General features: G+C 37.1%; 1 protein-coding gene across 2 annotated transcripts in view; it reads left to right on the forward strand.

Annotated features, from left to right (window-relative positions):
• Positions 1-20,277, forward strand: part of plppr5b (phospholipid phosphatase related 5b) — a 64,380-nt gene that overhangs the window by 35,162 nt on the left and 8,941 nt on the right. For both annotated transcript variants that reach the window (XM_056249217.1, XM_056249218.1), the window contains 2 exons: positions 10,033-10,283; positions 17,700-17,876. In XM_056249217.1, the coding sequence (XP_056105192.1) occupies positions 10,033-10,283; positions 17,700-17,876 (428 nt within the window). The remainder of the gene's footprint in view (positions 1-10,032; positions 10,284-17,699; positions 17,877-20,277) is intronic.

Below are 20,277 nucleotides of genomic sequence, written 5' to 3' on the forward strand. Positions count from 1 at the left end.
CCTATCTGCCTCTCCTGGGATGATACCATCTCTTTTGACAGTTGCATTTAAAGCTGACTGTAGCCTGTACAGATAAGTGGACGGCCTTTCACCCGCATCCTGCAACGTGTTCATGAATTTGGCTAATAATTCATCCCCATCCTCCACAGCCCCGAAAGCGGAGTCTAACAGCTGGAGGTAAGCGGAAGGAGGAGATTCAGGATTCAGATGCTTTATAACATCTGCCGCAGGTGGCAAAAGACTGTCTAGTATTCGCCTAGACGCATGCAAATCGGACAAAGAGGGATCTTTCAAAATGAATTCGACACTAGAACGCCAAATGTCGTAATCTACCTCGTTGCCAGGCCTGGGGCATTTTCCTGAAAATACTCTGAGCCTGGGCTGTACATGCCCTTGAGCAACCATTTCACTGCTCCGCACAACATGCTCAACTACTAGTTTTTGGACCTCGGGCGGGTTGAGAAATTTGGACGACGTGCGAAGGGTCGGCTCAATCAAATCGATAGGAGTAGGTTGTGACGCTACGTCATCTATCTGACTCGGTGGATTACGAATTGGGTTGAAGTTCCCATCAGGAGATGCCCAATATGGTTTCTCACAGGTGTTTTCACCAGTACTACCAGAAACAGCGGGCTCTGGTGGGAGGTCAGCACTCATTTGCGACAGCATTTCACTCAGTATAGACTCAAAGTTGTTTCCGCTCAGTTCCGCTATTTCTTTTAATCTGTCCAGGTAGGACTTTGTTATGCTACTACCCAGTTGCTGTGTAAACACACTGGCTAACGCTCTCACATGGCACTTAGCACCGGGTTCGCTTGACAGCTGGTGAGTATACGGCAATGTTGGTCCAAGTGATTGCATCGCTTTATTACTGTTGTACTCAACGATCACGTTTTGGTAGAACTCGGATTCTTTGTCGTCAATGCGCACGGTTTTGACAAACGACCCGTGTCGTTTCAGAGCATCAAACAATTCATCATCACTCGCAACGTCGGTTAAACCACTAACTATTACGGAGTTTGGGATAATAATCCCTTCAGCTTCAATAATCTCCATTATCGTCGCTTGCTTGAAAGCAAAAGGGATATAAAATGTGTAGCTGTTAGTTCTCAACAACAGCGCTGTCTCCTGGCTGGCTCGCCAAAGTTTATGTAGCACTTGTCTGAATTATTAGCAGTAATTTAGTAGATATTCTTTTTACTTTAGTTTTATAATAAAGATAAGATTTGAATTTCGTCAGAAGGATTAGGTATCGCTAAGGAGACAGCGGGTTGTCATGAAAAGTAACAGACAGACACAAGATTAGAAGTATAATTGGGTTCACTTTAAATAAAAAATAGAAAATTTGTCAAGTTAAAGAAAGTAAAATCACAAAATCACATAAACAATAGTCAAAACGATTGACTATGAAAATTCCCACCTCGAGTGCACTCTTGTCGGTGTTTTCATATATATACTCACATAGTCAGTTTAACACTCAGAAAGAAAATAGAAAATAACAAACAAGATGCAACAGAAAAGAGTATAATCTCTCTCTCTTGAGACCCTTAAGTGTCTCACGTAAAAGTTCCAATGTCTCTCAAATCTGGATTGTGGTTGACCCTCAAAAAAAAAGAAGAAAAATAGTTCTTAAAATCAAATTTGTGATCGAGTACGAGTAGCACTGGAAACTCAAGGAAAGGATATCGGCCTCCTCTCCACAACGTGATGTCTTCTCCCTTTCTAAAGACTGGGTTGGCTCGCCATCAAACACGGAATCTACAAGACGTCACAGAAGGTCGTGCAGTCATCACATCTCCACGATATCAAGAAGAAAGAAAAGAAAAGAAAACGGAAAAACGAAAGGAGAGAGAGAAAAAAAAAACCTGGCCTGATCACAGACCAGTACATTCATTTAGTACATTTCAAAATAAGTTCCACATCAAAGATACAGAATAACATCTAATACACATTTACAATTACCATTTCTTCATGAAATAATATAATCACATTAATTTACCTCTGAATCAATAGCTCTCTTTCTAATACAGACACGTGGCCAACAATGGCGACGGTGAACTCTGAAATGAACAAATAATAACCATGCGGTTCACTATAACCGCTCAACTGAAGTAATCAGATAACCAGTAACATAAAGTACAAATATATTTTTTTCACAGAATTGATTAACTAATTATTTACCTTTGTGATCGATTTTTCTTTTGCTCTCACACAGGCGCAACTACAGGCGTGCGTGATCATAAAATGGCGTCGGTGAACTGCAATGTACAATGACCACGCGGTTTACTTCAGACATTTATGACTACTCGGATCAAAATACAATTTAAAGAGAAAATAACCAGTCCACAGCAACTAATTTACGGTTTAGTAGCAGTAATTCTATCTTATTATGAAGTAATACAGTCTTTTTATCATTAATTATATGATACTGACTCACCAGGTAGAATGTATTCCTCTATTCAATCGACTTCTTATTCAGAATGCATCAAATTAATAAAATCTCGACTTTCTCATACTCTTTCCACAGATTCTCAATCTAAGATTTATAGAAACGGATCACGACGATCAGATTGCGTCTGCTCTTCTCAATCAAGCTCGTCTCTTCTGTCATTGCGCATGCTCGTCGACACCCATGACTCAAATGACAAAGAGCTCTCATTGGTTGATCACTGAGCTTTTATCTAGAATGAATTTGAATATTTATTCATTTTTATATTATTCACTTTTTTCATCTCTTATCAACTTTTATTAAGGGAACAGATCACTAAATTGTGTTTAAATTAAATTAACTTTATTTAACCTGTGTTACACATAAGAAACTTCTTTAAAAAAAAATGTAAGCAATCTTACCGACCCAAAACTTTTGAACCATAGTGTATATGCATGTAAATATATTCACAATATAGCAAATAGAATTCCTTTGCTTATACAAAATGTTACTATGTAATAAAAGTATAATGGAAAAATAATCTATTATTTTACTAGGCAAATTCTTTATAGTTGTTGGGTATGAGTATCTGTTTTTACAGTTTTCTTTTTTTGAGTGATCCTTTGTAAACCTGTGCTTTACCTTTAGAGTTTGATACTCAAAAGATAAAGCACCTAGAATATGTTTCCAGGCAGTGGAGGCTGCTTGAAATAAAAATATTTAGAAAAATGAAGTTTCTTCCTTTTTTGTTTGAGGTTTGGCGGTGCATCTCAACAGAAAAGCATCCAATGAGACCAGTTGCTTCGTGACCTGGAGTCACTGGCTTGTGTTATTTGCATAATGACTCACGCTGCGATGTTCTTTGGGAGAGATTAAATTTAGAAAATGGCTGTGGGTCATGGTGCACTCTGAGTTAGTTCAGACAGGCTTTCTCAGTAATATTTCTCAATCTCTCTGCCTGAGAAGAACTCTTGGTTCACTTCGACTCTTGATATAAAAAATGATCATGAATGAAATCAGAAAACACTTCAAAGCCGTGTGTGTTTGTGCCAATAAAAGGCCTGTTCCTCCTCCAAGTTATATCAATGAAATGCTATAACAATTTAAAACCAAGTTGAATTTATAATTATGAAGATAACGGAGTAAAAAAAAGAATTTGTTTTAATTTCAGCTCATTTAATTAGAATTCATGTTTTGTTTATTTTCTAGCCATAGATGAAAAAAAGTGTTATCTCTACATACTAAATGGTTTATATATATATATATATATATATATATATATATATATATATATAATGGTATGTATAATAATAGGAAGATCACCCCTACATTTATTATACTCATTAGTAATTAAATAGTCATTTTGGCACACATGTATTGTTTTATGATGGAATGGACCGTGATACATAAAACATATGGAGCTTCTAAATGTAAACACTTTTATGTACACTTGAGAGTTTAGATTATAAATTGCTAAATTGATTTTTTTTTTTTTGGTATTTTGTAGAAAAATAAGATTGTTGCTAGGTTGATTGTTTTGTGCATTGTAATTAACTTTTTTATTTTGTTAGCTTAAGCTTTAAGATTATACATAATCTTATCTTGAATCAATATTTCATGTCCATGTATTTTTTTATTTGCTGGATAATGCACAGTCATTTTAGGAAAGAAAAAAAAAACATAATGCCATTTATGTAGCAGGGTAGACCATGTAAATTTGGAGCAAAAAATAAACACTCATGGGCAGAAGTTTGAATCTGTTGAATCCGTTCTGAATGAATTCATATCGGATAGCGGATATCAACGAATGCTCCAAGATTCACTGACAGCAATATGTTTCTTTGGTGTCCACGCAGTTGTTGAAATGTCCATGTGAAAGGAAGTGTGAATAAGCCATTTTTAGCCCCAGTTCGTTTGCAGACAGAAAGCAGTTTAGAGACTGTCAGCATCAAAGCTATGTTGCCAACATAACAGAAAACAGGATGGATGTGATGCCAGCCAGTGACCGATGACATTTTTATGTGAACCTCAGCTGGTATTATCACCTCTCTTAGTAAAATAAGACCATAGTATTCTCCCCCAAATCGTCTGCCAAACTATGTGTCACTTGCAACTCCAGAAGGCGTTCCTGTGAGCGACTGTATTTTTATGCATGGAAACATGCTAAATGGTGCTTTGTTAATGTTGTCTGAATACGTCTGGCAACAGTTATGAAAATGACTTATTGTTGATACAAGTCTTTCAATGGCCATAATAATAGCCTTGTCAAACCTGGCATTCTGTCAAGCTGAAAAGATGTTCTGAACAAGAAGAACATGACATTTAGGGGTGAAGGAGAAAAAATGAAGCTCTTTCAGAAACAATGCTTACTTCATTTTTCTAAAAGACCTTAGAAAAGAAGGGTATAAAGGGAGAAGATTAATTTGTGATGTGTCCATCATGAGTTCGGGTTTCTCAAGCTCAGTGGTTCTCATTTTGCTTCAGGATCATTAAGGGGTGAACAACAAAAATGTTGCCTATATTCAATGTAGGCTCATTTTCTTTTACCTTGCATAGTTTTGTTTCGATTTTTGACAGTGAGGGCATGTCAATGTTGGGCTAGGTAAACATAATATTCATGATTAATACTCAATGATCTCCAATCCATATTGATTCGTAAAATCCCAGGACCGACCTGTAAACCCTTTGCCTGTGATTCCTGAAGTCAGGAAGTTTGCAGATGCAGAACTAATTGAATTTGATCAGATAAAGGTGCTTGAATCGCAGAACGATAGCAAGAAAATGCATCTTTCTATTGATTTGTCTTCGCAAGGCTCCACGCAATATCATACAGCGTAACTACACTCTTAAAAATGATGGGTTAAAAATAACACAACTTGGGTTGTTTTATAACCCAACCGCTGGATCAATATTTCACCAGTCCAACAGTAGTTATTTTGACCCAGCAAGATGGGTTGGTGATTTTTAACCCAACATTATGAGTTAAATATTTTACCCAAATGCTGGGTCAAATTAAATACAATTCTGGGTTGATTAAACTACATATTTGTTATATTGTGTACCCAAATGCTGGGTCAAATTAATTACAATTCTGGGTTGATTTAACTACATATTTGTTATATAGTGTACCCAAATGCTGGGTCAAATTAATTACAATTCTGGGTTGATTCAACTACATATTTGTTATATAGTGTACACACATGCTGGGTCAAATTAATTACAATTCTGGGTTGATTCAACTACATATTTGTTATATAGTGTACCCAAATGCTGGGTGAAATTAACCCATGTGCCAGATGAATTCTAACACATTACAGTACAATTTAAGAAAATAAATTGCAATAGACTACCCATAGCTATAAAACTGTTAAACTACAAACCTATAACAGAATACATGCTAGATTTATGCATATATTATGCAATAAACACTTAAACAATACAAAAACAAAACAACAATGGAATCTTTGAAATTTTTTCTTTATTACATTAATTCATATCAACAATATAGCAGAACTAGTGCAGTTCATATCACTCAGGTAGGAAAACATTCAGAGCAAAACAACAATTCCGAATTAAATGGCTGAACATTCAACAGGCCAACAGTCTGCTATTAAGAGCCATTAGCTCTACTTGCAAGCAAGTATTCTACTTTGAATAAACTTTACCATTTTAGACTCTCCTCCTGGCATTTGTGGGGGTATGGTTTGCATGCCTTGGCCTCATGGAGGTACTCCACCATGTTTATTCCAGGCTAAAAAAGAGAAAATACAAGAGAGCAAGTGAGAGAGTGCGAGTGAGGACCAAATGTCTACCGACTACTATAGTAGAATTAAAATATAGACATTGTGAGGACCATTTTCCTGGTCCTCACTAGAGAAATTATTGTTTTATGATAAAGTCTAGTTAGCTTTACAATTTGGAAAAGATTCAGTGCATCTCTAATTCAAAAAGTTGAACTGTAATAGTCATTTCATTGCACATACCGAAATATTCCAAACCTTTTTGGATTAAGTCTTGATGGTTATGGCATAGTTCACATTACAGAAAACAATTTAAAAAAGGATTCAGACCTCAATTGACCTAAAAAGGCATAAATCGATTGATGGATCTATCATTACAATAAACATGCTAAGAAAATGCGTGCGGCCCACCTATCTGACTATCCTATCTGGCCGATAGGTAGCCGGGTTAGGTGGTCAGATAGGTGGCCCGCAAATGTTTTGTAGATTTAGAAGACTTCTTTAGAGTCAACCTCATAGAGTCAGGTCCAAATGGGTTAAAATACAAAAGTGTCAACCTTCTGATAAATATGTTAATTTCTGCACTCAATACTTTGTTGGTGCCTGTTTTAGAACAAATGACTGCATCAGTGCGGTGTGGTACAGAGGTAATCAGCATGTGGCACTGCTGAGGTGTTCTAGAAGCCCAGGATGCTTTGATAGTGACCAACATGTTGTAAGCTTGTAGAACGGCTATTTTACGAATACTGTCAGGCTATATTTGATGCCTATAGTATAGTAAAACAACCCTGGATATGCACGTGTGCGTGCACACATTCTTGAGCTCAGATATGTTGATAAAATGAATAAAGTTTCCCATTTAGATGTGCTTGAGGACTTACGGGCTTATGTTCGATGAAGGCCAAGCTGCATTCCTGAATGGTGTGGCGAACCACTTTCGCACCACGGCCAACTTTGTAAGTTGTAGGTGAAAGCAAGGCTGGCAGCTGCCTCTGGGCGAGTTCCCCAACCCCATCTGTAGGAAGACATAGGTGTCAATACGATGTGGAATGGCATACCTGTGATTCCACTACACTGGAAATGTGTTGACGCTGAGTTTACATGGTGTACTGCACGTAAATGCATAAAAAGACTCTTGATACCCCCTGAAATTTGCCTTTTGCACAGTATAAGCCATCTTCCCAATGAAACTATTAAATACTAAAATAATAACAGTGTGTGGAAAACTGAAGAATTGAGCCTCTGATGTGACGTCTACATTGATCTTACAAGTCCTCTAAATGTTTTGATGAACTTCAGCCTAGGGCCAGCTCTTGGGATCAACTGGTTGATGGTTCCTCATCATCTAAAATAATAAAACTCTCCTCATCAATCCCCTCATCTGAAAGACAAAAATAGAAAACACAAAGACATATTTGTTTTTACAACAGAGTACAAAACAAAAATGTATGGGTAATTAAATGTAAATTAAAAAGATATAGTAATAAACATGCATATTCCATCATTTGTTATTACAAAATAGAATGAAGCACTGAAAGCCTACAAAAGACATGTTGTCACGAACACACACACAGACAACGTAGATCCAATTGCAGGTATTTATTAAAAGGGGTAATCCGTACTCACATCCAGTCCAGGCAAGGGTCAAATTCCAACAAAGACAGTCCAAGAACATAAACAACAAAACACGAGAAAGAAGCAACAACAGGAACGGAAGTGTGGGGACATTAAACAAGGACTCCGTAACAAACACTGACACAGACAGGGAATAAATACACACAGAACTAACAAGGTGACGGGATACAGCTGAGTGTGATAATTAGATGAGTGACAGACTAGAATGCTGGGAAATGTAGTAAATGTGAATGACACCGTGAGAACGAGGACCTCTAGTGATAACCCAGGGAAACACAACCAGACACTGTGACACATGTGCCCTATTCATCTATTGGTCACTTTGACATTTCATGGAAGCTAGTGAAAAAAAATAGGAAATTATATTTCATAAGAATTAATGTCTGAAAAGGGCTTGAGTAGCAATGCAGACTTGATATGCTGTGGATGGGAAAACAAATATTTCTTACCTTTAAATCTTTCAACAAGGTCTGTCAGCTGCCACTCTGTCGAAGTGTTAATGATAAAGCTGTCAATTGATCTGAAACAAACACAAAAAGAGCTTATTTTAAACAGCCATTTTATTTAGCATCACAAAATATAGAGAAGACAATCCTCCCTCTCTCCCTATACAATTCATATGACAAATTGCATACATGTAAATTGTCTATGCTTCACAAGAATGTTTGTGGCTGCTCACGGCATAACCTTCAGGGCACGACTGTCAGTATAACAGTCTACAGCAGTGGTTGCTGTACACCTACAGCAGTCCCAAACTTTTTATTACATATTTCTCAACTGGCCCTTGTCGTTTGCCAGGCCGCCATTTTATATTTAAACATTTGTTCTTATCTATTGTGGGTCATCACATTAAGTTACTTAAATAAATGCACATAAATGCATTTAGTCAGACATATCAGGTTATCTCACTGTTTTTACATACTTTAATCAGTCTAACACTCTGTTTTGCCTTCGCATTTCACTTTAAATGCTTCAGGGAAAAAAGAGCGCGCTCAATTACTTATAGCCAGTGCTTCCATGATAACGGCTAAATGGCTAACGTTAGCTACGTTGTTAGACAAACCAACCAACTAGCCTCGACAATATAAAAATATTACCTTAATAAGTAACGCAATACAGACAATGTGAATTAGACATGTAGTGTACACAAACCTTAATTTATTTGCCTCGCTGGATGAACAGTCAGGTTCTCTGTGACGAGTGCTCGGTGTGTGGATTCAATGGACTCTGAGTCTGGTGACGATGTGATGACGTTCGAAGCACAAACAACCCACGTGCTGGGTCAACCGATGTATGTTGGGTAGATGGAATTTGGGTTATTTTGTGCAACTCATGTGTTGAGTCAAAATCCATATAAATAACCCATAATGGGTAAAACATTTCATAACCCAGCGGTTGGGTAGATTACATAACCCAGCATTTTTTAGAGTGTAGTGTAGTCTGATTCACAAAGCAAAAACAATTTTGTGCTGATTCTTTTTAGTGAATCCAAAACATAAAGTGCAACCGATGTAGCCCAAGAACAGATGTCTCAAGCATCATCAAATACTACGCTAAATGAACTCACACACACACACCACTCAGATTCAGTGAGTTCAAACTCTTTTTTTTTTTACTTAACTTGTTGCTATTTTTAGTGAATATAAGTAAATATTGAATTTGTTTTAATTCAATGAGGCAAATCGCATCAGATACGCATTGCGAGTGTTTGAGCTCTCTTCATTGAGGTATTATAGTTTGATTTACAGAGCACCGAAGAGAAAGACTCTGTTCAGTTAAGAAGATAGGTTATTATCAACTCAGAACATTAGCTTCTCTAATGCCTCCTCACAGCTCAGCCGCGAGATGTGTGCCACTGTGGAGATTATCTAGTCTTAGGCATATCTGTCCCCATAATGTGCGTTAGTAAGATATTTTGATTCTGGTACACCCTGTGCTAACCGAGCCTACATAAACAGGCCAGGCACAACCGCTGAATAATTGAACCAATTTCCAGGTCATGTTTGTCAAATACATATTTTAAGCCCCACCTTGATGGATTCTCTTTAAGGGATTTTATACTTTTGATGTGAAATCAAGGCAGTGAATTTTAATATCAAATGTAGGAAGTTGTACTGGTTTTTCAGTGGCTGATGGTCACAATGGTTACTCCATATTCGCTAAAAATATGTTTTTTGTTTTCTTGTTTTTCTATTAATTGATATCTGTATCTGTTTTTCATCTCCATAGGTGTATACTTGTTTGGCCTTTTCACCACAGACATCTTCGTGAATGCCGGTCAGGTGGTAACGGGGAACCTGGCCCCTCATTTCCTGACAGTATGTAAGCCCAACTTCACAGCTCTGGGTTGCCAGCAAGCTCTACGCTATATCAGTCATCAGGAAGCCTGCACCGGCAACGAGGATGACATCCTGCGTGCCCGCAAGACCTTCCCTTCCAAAGAGGCGGCGCTCAGCGTGTACGCTGCGCTCTATATGGCTGTGAGTATCTCTTAAATCCAACCTAGGCTCACTGGAAAAACTTGCCTGTTGTGGGTTAAAATGTTAAAACTTGCAAGTGAAATGTCCAGTAAGTGGTGCTAAAAGTACTTTCAGTTTTATCTGAAACGCATGAACTTGAATCTGACGACGTTTTATTTTTTTGGTTGTTGTATGTATCGTGGCAGTTCAGAAAAGAAATGTCCCGCTAGAAGGTTAATGCTCTATCGCGTTTGAAAATAACATACCACCTACACCAAACCCGACCTAAACCTAACCGACAGTGTTAAATGGTTTGTTCACCCAAAAATGTAAATTCTGTCATTACTCACCCTCATGCAGTTCCAAACCCGTAAGACTTTCTTTTTTACCTTATGAACACAATCTTTTTAATGAAATCTGAGAGCTTTCTGTCCCTTCATTGACAGCCTATGCAACTACCACTTTCAAGCCCCAGAAAGGTAGTACAGACATCATTAGAAAGTAATCCATGTGACTCCAGTGGTTTAACTTCAATTTTATTGAAGCGACGCAAGTTTGTGCAAAAAAACCCAAACACAATTTACCACTTTATTTACAAAATATTAATCTGGAGAGCACCACAACGTACTATGCGTGTTGTGTTGATGCGAGAGCAGACATTGTTGCTCGAGTTGGATTAAGATTTTGTAAATAAAGTGGTAAATTATGTTTTTGGTGCAAACAAAGCATTCACGTCGCTTCAGAAAATTGAGGTTAAACCACTGGATTTGTGGTAAGATGTCTTAACTACTTTCTGGGGCTTGAAAGTGGGGGGACAGAAAGCTCTCAGATTTCATGAAAAAGATCTTCATTTGTGTACCGAAGATGAACGAAAGTCTGACGGGTTTGGAAAGACATGAGGGTGAGTAATTAATGACAGAATTTTTGGGTGAATATTTTTTTAAAGAAATGATGCAGATGGTTTGTTGAATGCTCTTATTGGCATGGCAATTTTTAGCATTGATGGTTCATGCTGTGCTTTAGCTGTTAGACTGTTTCCATAGTATATTTTTCTTGGAAAAGTTGTCTTTAAATGCATCCCTTTTTAGAAGTACCGTATATACCCGAATATAAGACGAGGTTTTTGTACTAGGCTGAAAAATGGGGGGTCGTCTTATATTCAGGGTCATCTTATACTCGAGTGGAGGAATCGATTCATAGCTCTGGGTCTCTGCTCGCTTGTCTCCGTCCGCTCTGGCATCCTCTGTGAACGGCGCTTTTTCTTGCGCGGCTCGAGCAGAGGGAGAGAGAGAGAGCGGGAGCCGGATCGTCGTCGAAAACGGCCAGACGACCCCGCAGGGTGGTTAAATCCATCCCGTCACACTCAGGGCAGCCGCAGTCATGGCCAATCAGGAAGCGCATATGTGCCGGTCTCCCCCGACGAGCGGGCCTCTACACAAAGCACAGGTGATGCGAGGCATTTGGAACAACGCCTCGGAAATTTTCTCTTAAAATTATTTTCTGTTGAAAACCAGATTTTTTCCACAAAAATCCATTTTTTCCCAAAAATAAGTCTGGAAAATGGGGGGGGGGGGTACTATGCTATATACGGTACTATGCTGATGAACTTTTTTAGCCGTTGCATTGTCTTGCGTTGTTTTTTGAGTGTCCCACTCCAAACTTTGCATTTTAAGATGGAACGTCAAGTTAAAATAGTCCAATTTTTCCTCCATTAAAAACATCATGTTCGTTTATAACGTGTAACACGGACCCTGTAATGTCATCTGCGAGACCTTAGAAAGTCCAAGTGTGGGTATCTCCATGTCGGAGTAATGGGCATGAAAGATCTTTTCAATTGGTTCCGAAAGCTGCCTGTTAGGGTGTGGGGTTAGTTTATGTTGTAGCGTTATGTATTTTGGCATACCCCTACCTTTCGGCATGCCCATTACTCCGACCTGCAGCTATCCCTGTCCTAGAAAGTCATTAGCTTTGAAGTTCTTGAAGAATGTTCAAAAGCAAAGCACATCCTCTGCAGCTCTACACACTCACCTTCATTAATGAATGTGATGTAAAGTGACAACCGTCAATCTGCTTTTGCCTTTGAGCTCTTTTTTAAATACAGCGGTCATATGAAGGTGATTTGGCCTCTTCTTACAGCAAGCATCACTTGTTCATTGTATTGCATTCGGTGGGTTCGAATTTTTAATGGCCAGTGCGAATCATTGATATGTATATCTCTGCATCTTATAGTGAACGTCATGAAGCAGGCTTATCTTGAGTGTATCCAGGAGAGATGGCACAGCGCAGGACTGCGTTTGAAATGCAGATGCAAATTCACAGGAGCTTCATTTGGATTCTGTCCATAGCCTGATCGAGCACAGATATGGCAGAAAGCACTATAGCGTGAACACAGTCATTTGTAGCAAGGACTTTTTTTCGATGTAACAGGCAACAGAAGAAAGTGGTAACTCTTTTTCCATGAACGCTGTGGTCGCTGTCTGTCAGCAATCTGTCGGCAGGAAGATTTGCCATTGAGAAAGGAAATGAGAGTTGGATTGGTGTGAAAAGATTTAATGTCAATTTAAAGGTTTTGTCTGGACATTTCTTGTATGGGATCAATTGGTGACTCAATTGGTTTTGAATGAGGCTTTCTTTATACTGAACATAATTTGATTTATTTTAATGTGTCTTCACTTTGTGTATCATAAAAGAACCGAATTGAAATATGATCTTAATTTTTTTTTTAAACAGTTTTGTGGTTGGGATTTGGAAAAATCATTGTATACCAACTGAGGAAACAAAGTACTTGGTCTACACTAGTCTGATCTGACCATTCAGACTGAAACACATTCATATCAGGTTTTAAATCCGTTTAGGGTTGAAATCAGGTTTCAATCAGATTTTAAACCACATTTTGTGTTTTTTTTTTTTTTTTTTGCTATTTTTGCTATTCAGACTATGAGCAAAAAAATGGATAGATTTTAATCCAGTTTCAGTTTTGGACCTGAATTGGATTTTTTTTAAAATACTTTAAAACTTAACATTAGTTGTTGCCTTATATTAGGTATAATCAAATTGGAAATAATTTCAACTTAAATTATATTAAACTGAAAAATGTAATTTAATCTTTTGTAACTTCAAAAAAAAAAAAAAAAATTGCTTTATTTTAATGAGTTAAAATAATTATAATTATAAAATAATTTTAAACAAATCAAATTTTTGTCTTTTGTGTGTGCAAATGCCCACCAAAACTGAATCTCGCAAATCATTTTAGAAATGGGCTGCGAATCAAGCTCTAAACATCCACATTAATTAGATAACCTATGAGCTTTACTTATTCATTGCCATTTTAATCACCACTTTTATGGCCTCCCTTAATTTTTCAATTCATGGTCTAATTAGCCACAATGACCCGGTTAGGATACCAGACGTCCTGTACAGACGAGCAGACTATGAAGGACAGAATCCAAAAATCAAGTAATGAGTATCCGGCACCCTCCTTTTCATCAGTGATGCTCTGCAGATGTGCACCAGGCCCACAAGGAAATCTCAGTCCCTAGGGAGTGGGAATGTCTTATACCAGCTGTTAGTCGAGTCGAGCCCTGATGACTAGAACTCCAAGAGAATCACGGTGTCCCGGGAGGTTCGATTATTAATGTAGACACAAGAGGAGTCTGATTAGTGTCTGTAGGATGTGCTTCACTGTGTCAGAGAACTTTGAATTTTTGACATCCTGCAGGGTGTCTTTGAACGAACGTGCTTCTCCAATCAAATGAACAGATCAATCACATTTTGTATGTAGGACAGTAAGTGTAGAGCTGTTGTTTTAGCTTTTACTTTATGTTCTGCAGAACCAAGAGTTAACTAAATTCTTCCTCTTTAACATTGCGATTAATTAGAGACTAACAAATTGATAATGTAGATTAAATACTCCACAGTGAATATGCGACTGCTACTGCTTTTAAGGCTGATCTGATGTGTTTTGCATTGATAAAATAGTCACAATTGTAGATTTCCATACTTTGGTCGTGTGTAGGTATTTAACCGCTTTAAGCAGGTTTAAAGGAGAAGTTCATGTAGAATGCATTTTTGTAAAATGTGAAAAAAATGGATCTAAATGCTATTTATGAATAATATTTATTTTAGCACTGAAAAGTAGTGATTAAAAATATTTAAAGTAAAAATATATACCTAATTTGTACAAAATTTGGGGTCGATAAGATTTTTTAAATGTTTTGGAAGAAGTCTCATCTCACCAAGCCTGCATTTATTTCATTAAAATAATACTTAATACTTAAATAATACTTCACAATATTACTGTTTTACTATAATTTTTTAAAGTATTTACAATGTAATTTTATTCCTGTGATGCAAAGCTAAATTTTCAGCATCATTACTCCAGTCTTCAGTGTCACATGATCCTTCAAAAATCAATCTAATGTTCTGATTTGCTGCTCAAGAAACACTTGTAATCAATGCTGAAAACATATTTTTGTGGAAACCGTGATTCCTTTTTTGATTCATTGATGAATATAAAGGTCTAAAGAACAGCCAATCAAACTGGTCTCTTAAATAGGGAGTAGCTCACTAGGTATTTGACCGGAGCTGCAAAACACTTTTTTTGACTTTTGAAGAATGAGGTGGCAAAGAAGTCAGAAAAGTGAGTTTGACTTTGTCAAAGTCCCGTGGGATGAGATTGACTTTACTCCAAAAACTATTAAGGCAAACTGAGAGAGTTTGATAAAGTCATTGAACAAATACTCTTTTAATGTGACGTTCTCAGTCCTGAACATGATAGCTGTCACAAATACAGTCTTCAGATGATGTAAATGAAAGTTTATCACAGCTGATGGCCAGTCGTCCCGACGGAAAGGACACATAGTATCTCTCGGGGAAGAAGTTCACGGCTGTGCAACAGTGTGTAAAATTGATATTTTGACAACTTACTTTAAAACAGCTTTGAGGCAGTCCAGAGGCTCTGCCCTTGACCTGAGAGATGACGTTTTGTTGCATTCACAAAGACTACATGGTTTTTGACAGTAGCCCTGAAGGCAGATGACTGAGGACTCAACCGGCTTCTGAATCGCACATGCAAAATGTAGGACACGTGAAAAGTCAACATGCAACTACCCATTTTACTAGTTAAAAAAAAAAAAAGTTGTGATACACAATTTTTTTCTTAGAAATTAATACTTTTATTCAGCAAGGACGTATTAAATCCATCAAAAGTGCCATTTTTTGTACCAATTGAAAAAGTCTTTACTGTTTCAAAAATAAATGCTGTTCTTTTGAACTTTCTGTTTATTAAAGATACCTGAAAAAACATGATTTCCACAAAAATGTTAAGCAGTTCAACTGTTTTTAACATTGATAACGTTTCTTGAGCAGAAAATCAGCACATAGGAAGATTTCGGAAGGATCATGTGACTGAAGACTGGACTAATGACGCTTAAAAAATATTGCTTTCACTAAAAATGAAAATATATAAATTTGAATGCTAAAAGTGATTTTAGACATCACAACATTATAATGTAGACTATGAAAAATGTATATCTATTTTGAGATTTCCTAAAGATTACATTTTATATTGTAAATAAATAATATTAATTATAGTAATATTAATATTAGTTAGTGTTTTTGAAGATTGACTTTAAGTGAGTGTTAGATGATGCCAATAGACTTCACTGCTTAAATAACACTATAACTGAGCTTCATATTTCTGTTTTTAAAACCTCCATAATGCCCTGCCACATATTCGTCCATTGGACGTGCATTACAGTATTTTATATATGATTTGGGTTTTCATTAGACTGTCTGGTTTATATTCTCTAAAAACAGAGTCATACATATTGAGATTCGAGGACACTGAAAATGCCTGCTCACCTCAATTCCTCAGATGGAATAAAATTAGGTCACAATGACCATGACCTTTGAATACTAGAGAGACACTGAAAGAGTGAGACTTTGAGAGAGACGGCGCTGTATGTCTCAGACAAGGTAACAATTACTGTCTTTGTGTGGTGTTTCCTCAGGACTGATGGCTGATTATGACCTTCAGCGATAAAACACATGCATACTCCAGAATGAGTCGGCAGGACTGTCCCTCATTTATTCACATTTTCTCTTTTACTTTGCTATGACATGACTTTCAAAGTCACAAAAAAATCTCCCTCTGGATAGATAAGCTTGTTTTGGTCACTCTCTCTTTTCCTGACTGATCTAAATGTGCATTGGATAGCTGTTCACCGCCTCATGAGCCTTTAGAAAACATACACACTCATACACACACAGTGACACGCCATACAGACAAGAACTCAACCATTAATACACACCCTTATATTGAGGAAAATCTGACATGAGATATTTTTTGTGCGTGTGTGCACGGTGAACATTTGGGTGCTGTAACTCTGTCTGACGCACCCACCGTTAGCCTAGCTTAGCACAAAGACTGGAAGTAAATGGCTCCAGCTAGCATACTGCTCCCAATAAGTGACAAAATAACGCCAACATTTTCCTATACTCCATACTCCGCCCAAGTAGCAGTGCTTCGCCTTCTGAGAATATAGTTCCAGTATGTATACGGTTGGGTGCGTCAGACAGAGTTACAGCACGCACGGAGATGAAAAGGGTATGTATGGACTTATCTAACTCTGGGGGATACGGCGCTAAATATGTATATCCTTTAACATATTGTGCAGCTCTACCCTCAAATCTTTTTCTCACCCTGCAAAATGTACAAATTCCTTAGTTCATAGTAAGTTTTAGTAAATTTCCTTGTGTTTTTCTCTGGGTTTTCCATCTGATATGTCTATAAAACAGGGTGTGCATTACGGGGGGTCTTGGGGGACAGCCAAATGTCTTATATATCAAATGTTTCAACAACACAACAACATTTTCAAAAACGTTTCGGTAACCACAGAAGTCAGATAAGTTAGTCAGAGCACATATTTTCACCTAGTCACAAATAGATAGTCGCAAACAGAAGTCACATTCGCCTGAGGAAGTAACCATAACAACAGTTTCCGTCACTGTGTAAGGCTCTCTTTGCCCTATATGGCAATTTATATTTGTGTTTGTGCTTGCTCCATATGTCTCAAATATGATTTGTGTCTCCATATACCGACATAGTTCCGTTTGGTAGGAGGAAGGTTTACGCATGTGGCCTGAATAACCTGATGCATTTATATTGACATCTGCTTTTCAAATCACTAAGGTCATGTGGTTTGATTGCTGTGCATTTTGGAATACATTTATTTAAATGTTATGTTTTTATGATCGGTTAACTATCCAACCAGTAAAAAACACAAAGTGACCATCTGCACAGTAAATGCCTACTAATCGAGGGGTAGTGCTACAAAAAACTATTTGGGTTGCATGAGACAAAGGGACAAATGATTGCACATCAAAATCATATATTATTTTAATAGTATGTGTTACTTTGTTTTTCTCTGATTTCAGATGTACATTACATTTACTGTGAAAGCCAAAGGAACTCGTCTGGCTAAACCAGTCATGTCTTTGGGCCTGATGTGCCTGGCCTTTCTAACGGGTATTAACAGGGTGGCGGAGTATCGAAACCACTGGTCTGACGTCATCGCCGGGTTTATCATCGGTGTGGCCATCGCCACCTTTCTAGTAAGTTTTTCAAGTGTTTCATTTTCCTGGTGTGTATTTCTGTCAGGCTCTTTGCAAACATATAAACTGTTTGCTGACACAAAATGAAAGTTCTGTCATGATTTACTCACCCTCATGTCGTTCCAGACCTATATGATTTTCTTTCTTCTGTGGAACATAAAAATGAGATGTTTTGCAGAATGTCCCTGCTGAACTTTTCTTTACAATGAGAGTTAAAGGGGACGGGGACTGAAAAGCTCCTATGTATGTAGTCCATTAGGCTTGTGCACTGTATTTAGGGTTCCATTGAAAACCTGGAAGAAGTAATGATCAGGCCTATATTTTATTATTTATACAGTATAATAGTATGTATTATGGAAACTTGTTGCCGCCACGGAATAAAACCATTTTACGACTTTTTCACAATTCTGACTTTTTTCTCACAATTGTAGGTTTCCATCTCACAATTCTGACTTTTTTCTCACAATTGTAGGTTTCCATCTCACAATTCTGACTTTTTTTCTCAGAATCGCGAAATATAAACTCGCAATTGCGACTTTATATCACGCAATTCTGAATTCTGTAAACTCGCAATTGTAAGAAAAAAAGTCAGAATTGTGAGATAAAAAAGTCTCAATTACTTTTAGTATTTTTTTTTCTGTGGTGGAAACAAGCTTCCATAATTTATTCATAATTTTAATTGTGTTTTACATCATTTTTCATTTTAGTTTAAATGTTAGCAATTTTGTTAGCAATGTGCTTTTGTCCTTTTTCAACATTTCTATTAAGCTTTTTTTTGTTGTATTAATTGTAGTACTTCTACCGAAACTTATTTAAATGTTTTAAATATTTAAATAGTCGTAATAATAGTTTTAATATTTATCATTTACTTTATTTCAGCTTTATTTCAATTAATGATTTTTTTAATAGTTTGTTATAGTTAACAATAGCGACACGTATATATGTGTGTGTGTGTGTGTATAGCTAACATATTGTGAACAAAAAAAAGTAATCTGCTAGAAATTGCATTTTATGAATACAGTATATTTTTAATTTAGTAATCATAATTAAATAGAAAAGCCATAGAAACTCACTGTTCAAAATGTGTGGGAATCCTTCTCATGTAAGACTTGTAAAGCCATCCAGTAGTTTTATAACTAGCAAACTATGAGGGTGAGTAATTGATGACTGAATTTTCATTTTTTGGTAAACTAACACGAGTGACAAGCATGGAGTTGAGTGGCAGAAGTCCAGAGCAAATTACATATAGCTCATTTAGCAAGGATAACAGGATAGAGAAAGGATAATGTTGGCTGGTGGGAAGCTAAGTAGAAGAATCGCTCACATACTGACATTATAGAGGGCCAGCTAAGCTTATGCCAACATGCAGCCCTGTTGCAGACCCTCTGCTCTGGGCCTCTTTTTGCTTTAAAGCCAATTGTGTTGTGTAGAGCTGCCAAATGTAGGAAGATGGATTTCACCCTCGTTCCACCACCCACATCTGTGCACATCATGATACAGGCTTCCTCTCAGGACACGGGAGCTTAGAGCAAATGCTAACGTGTTTGTGTCCTCTTGAGTCCAACCCCTTAAAGATTCCATGGGTTTTAGAGCACTATAATCTAGCACAGTGACTCTTTTTTTGTTGCTAAACTGGTGTGTGGTGGGCGTTCTGGCGCAATATGGCTGCCGTCGCATCATCCAGGTGGATGCTGCACATTGGTGGTGGTTGAGGAGATCCCCCCCGCCCCCACTTCTGTGTAAAGCGCTTTGAGTGCAGAGAAAAGCACTATATAAATGTAACGAATTAAACTGCTAGTGCATATTTTGTTTCTCTAAAGACTTGGATCAAGTTATTTGGTCTAGAAAAAAATGCCATATTTTGGGATAAAAAGGTAGCCTGAAAGGAAGTCCATGAAATTTAACTTCACATGTGGAAAATTCAGCATGTAATGTACATCTGAATGGACCAATTCTTGGCAAATGCAAGTAGAATAACACCGGAACGGGATTTTTTTTTCATGCTAGCTGCTGATTAGGTTGACTTTCCACAGTTAATTGATTGAAGTTTCAAAAAAAAGTAAGAAAAAACGGATGTCTTGAGACGACAAATGTGTTTACACTGCCGTTCAAAAGTGTGGGGTCAGTCATTTTAATACTTTTATTCAGCAAGGATGCATAACATTGATCAAAAGTGACGGTAAAGGCATTTATAATGTTACAAAATAGTTATATTTTTTCAATAAATAATATTCTTTTGAACGTTCTATTCATTAAAGAATCCTGAAAAAAAATTACCACTGTTTGTGTTTACACAAAAATATTAAGCAGCACAACAATTTTTAATATTGATATTGATAATAATAAGAAATGTTTCTTGAGCACCAAATCAGCATAAGGATCATGTGGCACTAAAGACTGG

Source organism: Rhinichthys klamathensis, unplaced genomic scaffold, assembly GCF_029890125.1.
Source record: "Rhinichthys klamathensis goyatoka isolate OS25496 unplaced genomic scaffold, OSU_Roscu_1.1 h1tg000059l_1, whole genome shotgun sequence".
Lineage (NCBI taxonomy): Eukaryota > Metazoa > Chordata > Actinopteri > Cypriniformes > Leuciscidae > Rhinichthys > Rhinichthys klamathensis.